The 6,147-nt window shown below is 29.0% G+C and overlaps 2 protein-coding genes across 2 annotated transcripts; both read left to right on the plus strand.

Moving 5' to 3' along the window:
* The first annotated feature begins 439 nt into the window (after window positions 1–439).
* LOC136777830 (putative nuclease HARBI1) lies at window positions 440–1,901 on the plus strand. Its single transcript, XM_066734422.1, has 4 exons — window positions 440–584; window positions 728–884; window positions 1,014–1,022; window positions 1,100–1,901. Exons 1-4 carry the CDS (start codon window positions 440–442, stop codon window positions 1,899–1,901), a joined length of 1,113 nt encoding a protein of 370 aa, XP_066590519.1.
* A 2,015-nt stretch (window positions 1,902–3,916) lies between these two features.
* On the plus strand, window positions 3,917–5,152 carry LOC136777852 (putative nuclease HARBI1). Its single transcript, XM_066734438.1, has 4 exons — window positions 3,917–3,998; window positions 4,078–4,335; window positions 4,452–4,667; window positions 4,746–5,152. The coding sequence occupies exons 1-4, from the start codon at window positions 3,917–3,919 to the stop codon at window positions 5,150–5,152; spliced, it is 963 nt and encodes a 320-aa protein (XP_066590535.1).
* The last annotated feature ends 995 nt before the right edge of the window (window positions 5,153–6,147 follow it).

Consider the following 6,147-nt stretch of genomic DNA (forward strand, 5'->3'; position numbering starts at 1 on the left):
CTTCTTTTCCGCAATCGTTTTCCGAAAATATTATTCTTGTTTACGATTCGAAAATAAAGGTTAACCGCACCATTTGACAGCTGTCAGTGGCTGTCAGCTATGACACACACTGTGGATGCTTACGTTCAGTGATCTGATGCGGGTTAGGGTTTACTACGGTTGCAGTAATACAACTTTCGAAAAAAAAACACTAGATTAACCCGGGTTTGGTGAGGAGGCTTCCGCGAGTGGATCTGATCGGGTATAGGTTAAAGGGGTTAAGGTAGGACGTATTCCGACGTGATTGAAGTGTCAAAAACGGACAAGTGACCAATACCAATAGGTTTTACTAACAAGTTAAAGGAAAAAGTTTAAATATAATTGGTAATTTAGATTTTTCGTATAATCTTAATTATTATATGTTATTATTATTAATTTACGTTTATTTACAGGTTAAGCAATGGATTATATGAATATATGGAATATATTATTTGAAGATGATGATGAGGAGGATGATCTCTTAATATTATACTCTAGTAACAGAGAAACTCATAAAAGAATTGAAAATTATATTCCCCAAGTTTTACTTAATTATTCTCTGTCAGGTAATTGTAATTTTATTTATTATCATTTTACTGTACGTAGAGCTTTATTGTCTTGATAAGAACATTGTTATGATAACCATAATTTTTGTAATTATACGATTAAATCCTAGACATTTTTTTACATTGTATAATATTTTATGCAGATTTTAAGTCCCACTTTCGCGTGTCCAAAGCAACATTTGAATCTTTGCTGGAGAAAATAGGTTCATGCTTATTACAAACACCCGATGGACCAAAAATAATGCCATTCAAACAACTTGCTATTACTTTATGGGTGCTGGGAAACCAAGAAGTTTACAGGTACATTATTTAATTTTACTTATATAAAATAATATTGCTTTTATTTATAATAATTTTTAACTCTGCTTTATATACACATTCTAGTGATTATAAGATATAATATACTTTGTTTATTTTTGTAATTTGTAGTATTTACAAGTATTTAATAATCAATAAAATCTATTTCTACCTTAACTATTCCTTGTGTTGTATATTACTAATATCCTCCGTTACAGATCTGTTTCTGATAGATTCAATATGGCTAAGAGTACAATCTGGAAATGTGTGTTCAATGTAGCACATGTTTTACAAAATCACAGAGCTGAGTATATAAAGTGGCCAGAAGAACACCAATTGATGCAAAATGTAAACAAATTTGCAGAAATAAGCAATTTCCCTGGTGTAATGGGTGCCGTTGATGGGTGTCACATACAAATCAGTGCTCCTACTGAAAACCCTAATAGCTATATTAATCGTAAAGGTTTCCACTCAATAGTCCTTCAAGGAATTTGTGATCCTCATAGAAAATTCATTGATGTTTTCATAGGCTATTGTGGTAGTGTACATGATGCTCGAATTTGGCAGCTGAGCAAAATTAAACACGCAATAGAGTCTAATCCACAAAGATATTTTCCTGAAAATACGCATTTATTAGGAGACTCTGCATACCCAATATCCAAAACGCTTCTTGTACCATATAGAGATAATGGCCATCTATCTGATATTCAAATTAATTATAATAGGAAATTATCTGCAACTAGAATGGTAATTGAACGATCATTTGGCCTACTAAAAGCTAGATTCAGGAAATTAAAATATGTCTATATGTATGATACAGACATGATACCTCTTATCATCCTAACTTGTTGCATATTACATAACATTTGCATTGATAATGAAGAGGAGCAGTTTCATTTAACCGCAAATGAAGAAGATCACTTTAATGTTGAAGTCGATAACGAAGCTACTGCTTTTTCGGATGGAGAAGAAAAAAGGGACATAATAGCTCAGTTGCTTAATACGCTTAATACTGAGTAATTTAATTTTATTGTTTACGTATTGAAAATACTTCTTAACTCAAATTGAACTCCACGACAAATGTATATGTTGGTATATTTATCTGTATATATACTTATATTTATTATTAAATATATATTTGATACATTCGTGTATTAGTTTCTCCTTATATACAAATACTCTATCGATGAAACTGAAAAAAGAAAAAACATCATAGAAGAAATAGTTTGCATAAAAATCTACTAGCATTTAAATTAATGTTAGCCTATTACTTGTAAGAAATTCTTTCAAAAAAGACTGCGTTTATAGTATTACATTGGTTTACAACAGTTTTGTTCAGCTCCAACCCTAAAAGAAGTTACACGTATAAAATTTGTTAAGTGATTGAATAATTTTGCTTTAACATTTTATATTACCTTGACCTATTGTGTTGATAAACTTTTATTTTACAGCGAAGTCTGATCTACTTGTGTTGTTACCATCTAACTTAAAGTATCTTTATTCGTAACCATTATCCAGTTGCAGGGAATTATCGCAGGACCAGATCTGTTTCATTGTAATCACCAAACACTCTTCGCAAGCTAATTCAACAATATTTGGATTTCATTTTTTCTGCGAAGATGAAAAATAATTATTAATTTAATTATATGTGATAATGTGTGTTTAGTACAGATATTTTGATCAATATACTTTCTTATCTGCAGTTTATACAATGTCTTCGTAAAGAGCAGCATCATATAACAGGAAAGCATTGTACGGCTACTTCTAAAACATGCTGACCAGCGTTGCCAAGTGTAGTATAATTATACTACCGTAGTATAATTTTCCTATAGCGTAGTATCCCTAGGATACTACGCTACAGTTTCTGTTCCCTGCGGGATCCTACGCTATAGTTTCTGTTCACTGCGGGATCCTACGCTACAGTTTCTATCCTTGCGGGATACTACGTTTTGGCCATTAATCTTGAGTCTTGGTGAGGGGAAGTTAGAATCAGAGGGGCGAGGGGATTTCTAGGGAGTTTGTCCGTAACTGTCAAATGGCGCGATTAACCCTCAATTTTATATCATCAACAAAAATAATATTTTCGGAAAACGATTGTGGAAAAGAAGGAAGGATTTTAATAATTAACAGAGAAGACAAAATATATCAAATGAGTATAAATTTATAAAAAAAAATGAAAATTATTGTGAATTTTTAAGAAAATATACTTTGTGGTTATTTTATTTTTGTTACAGTTGAAATCCGGTTATGATGACTTTCAATTAAGGAAAAAAGTAATGACAGACCAATAAATGAAAAAGTATTAATACATTAAGCATTTCGGTATGGCCCAGTCATTTCAATAATTGTGACTTAATGTTATAATTGTGAATGTGTAAGTGATTAGTGCATATACAACAAACTCTTATTGTAAATTTAATAATCTTGTATGACAATGTTTTAATTGCTATTATTTTAAATTAAAGCTAGTTCAATTAACATATTTTTATTTCATCCCTTTCTCAAAATTCTAAACACACATGGTAATTACCTATTCTTAGGTTTGTTCGTGTTGCTTGCACTTTATTGAACTTGTCATCTAGGAAGTTTTAGGGAGTTTTCTAGAAAATAGAAAATTCAATAAAGTGAGTACTTTTGAACACGAACATATTAGTGCAAACTACAAATTTATTTAAATGGACCAACATATTATATGAGTAGGATAAACATGGAGGATAATAATGATTTAATATGTAAAATATTATTTATTAATAATTTAAGCGACTCAGAGGAAGATGAAGATGTTCAACATCTCCAAACTAACAATTTAAATACACTTGGTATGATAAATATAATTATTTAGAAAATAAAATAAATTTACTTTTATAAACCTATAATAAGTCGATATATATAATTATTTTTCAGATGAAATGAATGACATTGATTTAAGACTAGCTTTAGAGCCAGTATTAAGTAATGTGCAACGAAACCAAAGGATAAAAGTATGTAATTATGTTGAAAACGTAGTACATAATTATATCGAAAAAGATTTTATTATGCACTTCAGATTGTCCAGAGAAATGGTGCAAACTTTAATACAAAAGTTTGAAAATACATATATATTTAAATCACTACAAGGTAAAGTTATTTTAATTAAAATTTAATATAAATAACGACTTCTTAATTGATATATTTAATAACGAAAAAATAAAAACAGAGTTTGCTGGTTACGTACCAATAAGTGCTGAGACACATATCTTGTCATACCTGTGGTTTCTTGGTCATGAATCTGGAGGATATAGAGACATTGCAGACAGATTTGGGGTAACAATTAGTACTCTACACACTATAATAACAAGAGTTACTAAATTCTTAGTAAAAATAGCAAAAACTATTATTAAAATGCCAACCAGAGAGGAGGAAATAAAAATTAAAGAATATTTTTTGAAAGAACAAGGTTTCCCTGGGGTTATAGGTGAATATATTCTTTATATATGCGAGTTTATATATATATATATAAGGAAAATTAGAAGTACATACTAACATTTAATAATACTTATCTTAATAAAATAATATCTATTTATAATATAGGCTTGATCGATGGTGCACATATACGAATCGATAAACCTAAAGAGGATCCAGCCTCATACATCAATAGGAAACATTTTTATTCTATACATGTGCAAGGAGTCGTGGACAATAATTTAAAATTTATTGATGTGCTTGTGGGTTACCCTGGCTCTGTACATGATGCTAGAGTATTGAATGAATCTCCTCTTGCAGAACGTATGGAAGAAAATTGGACAAGTATATAAATCAAATAGATATTACTTTAATTGAAAATATATCATTCGTTTTCTTATTACATCTTTAATCTTTGTTTAGATGGAGTATACTTATTAGGAGATAGCGCGTATCCTTGTCGTAAAGAATTATTAGTACCTTATAAGGACAACGGACATCTAACCCATGCCCAAAAGAATTATAATAAAAAATTAAGTAGTTGCAGAATAAAAATAGAGCATACGTTTGGTTTAGTTAAACAACGATTTCGACAATTATATCATCTGAAATTAAGAAATTTAAGTAGGATGGTGCAAGTGATATATAGTGCTTTCTTGTTACATAATATCGCAAATGCAAGTGATATGGAGTTATTTGAGCCTCCTTTACATGATGAGTTTCCAGATCCAGACTTTCGTCAGGTTCATTTTGAAAATGAAATATTTTCAGATCATGAAAATGGGAAAAGACTTCGAGATGAATTATGTCGGCAGCTTGTTGGAAGTTAAAGGATGGAAGAATATAAGTCTGTTTCATGATAACATTTATATTTTGAACAATATATAAATGAATTATATTTTATATAAATGTTAAAGAAATAAATATAAATGGTACGAAAAACATTCGTTTTTTTTTTAGGAAATTCTGTCGTCTCACTGTTATAATGTTTACTAAATTAATTTGAAAACTAAAATGTAATTTAAATATAAAATTAAAATAAAATATTATCTTTTGGAACATTTGAAAAGCATTATAAAACAACATTTTTTATGATTTATGAACAAAAATATCAATATTCTAAGAATAAATAAAATAACTGTAATAAACTTAATTAGATTAATTTTTGATGGTAGTTCAACTTTAAATTATTATTAACATTTTTCTTAATAATAATTAAACTTATTTCTTTATTAGACTTACAAAATCCTTTAAAATTTCATTCCTTTCTTTTCTTAATTTATTAGAAGCTTCCTATTGATTTTTTGTTAGATCAATTAATTCTTCTTGTTTTTCTAACATTTTAATTTGTAAATCTTTTATATTTTGTTTTTCCTCTTTTATTTCTTTTGTGTAATTTGTAATAGATGAATAACACTTATTTAAATAATCAGCAGTTTTTAATATTTTATTAGCTGATGAAGAAGAGGGATATGATTTAGTGCATGTTGAAGTTGTAGTAGATGGTGATGTGTCACTGTCTTCCCTATAGTGTTACAATAACTTTCGTTTAAAATAAATTATAGCATAAATTAGGAAAATATAGAGGAAAAATGTGCAGATCTATGATACTTTCTGCCTACTAATATTTAAGATATTATTCGCCTACTTACAATAAACTTAAGGGATCATCTGGATTCTCAACTTCTTCTCTCTCTTCTACAATCTCTACTCTCGGCTCTTTTAATATAAGCCCTTTACTTCCCATTACGGCTAATGGAACAATTTTATGTTTCTTCTCTAAAATGTCATGCAGTTCACTGAAACAAGGTTAATTTACAAGTTT

Source organism: Prorops nasuta, unplaced genomic scaffold (assembly GCF_024137725.1).
Source record: "Prorops nasuta isolate Cenicafe-Biocafe unplaced genomic scaffold, Cenicafe_Pnas_1.2 PNAS00012, whole genome shotgun sequence".
In the NCBI taxonomy this organism is placed as follows: domain Eukaryota; kingdom Metazoa; phylum Arthropoda; class Insecta; order Hymenoptera; family Bethylidae; genus Prorops; species Prorops nasuta.

Bases quoted from the DNA above. Each gene is read 5' to 3' on its own strand.
- LOC136777830 (XM_066734422.1), top strand. From the start codon at position 440: ATGGATTATATGAATATATGGAATATATTATTTGAAGATGATGATGAG. The intron at 585-727 runs GTAATTGTAATT...TATTTTATGCAG, and splicing joins ACTTAATTATTCTCTGTCAG to ATTTTAAGTCCCACTTTCGC.
- LOC136777852 (XM_066734438.1), top strand. From the start codon at position 3,917: ATGCACTTCAGATTGTCCAGAGAAATGGTGCAAACTTTAATACAAAAG. The intron at 3,999-4,077 runs GTAAAGTTATTT...AAATAAAAACAG, and splicing joins TATATTTAAATCACTACAAG to AGTTTGCTGGTTACGTACCA. The intron at 4,668-4,745 runs GTATATAAATCA...ATCTTTGTTTAG, and splicing joins TATGGAAGAAAATTGGACAA to ATGGAGTATACTTATTAGGA.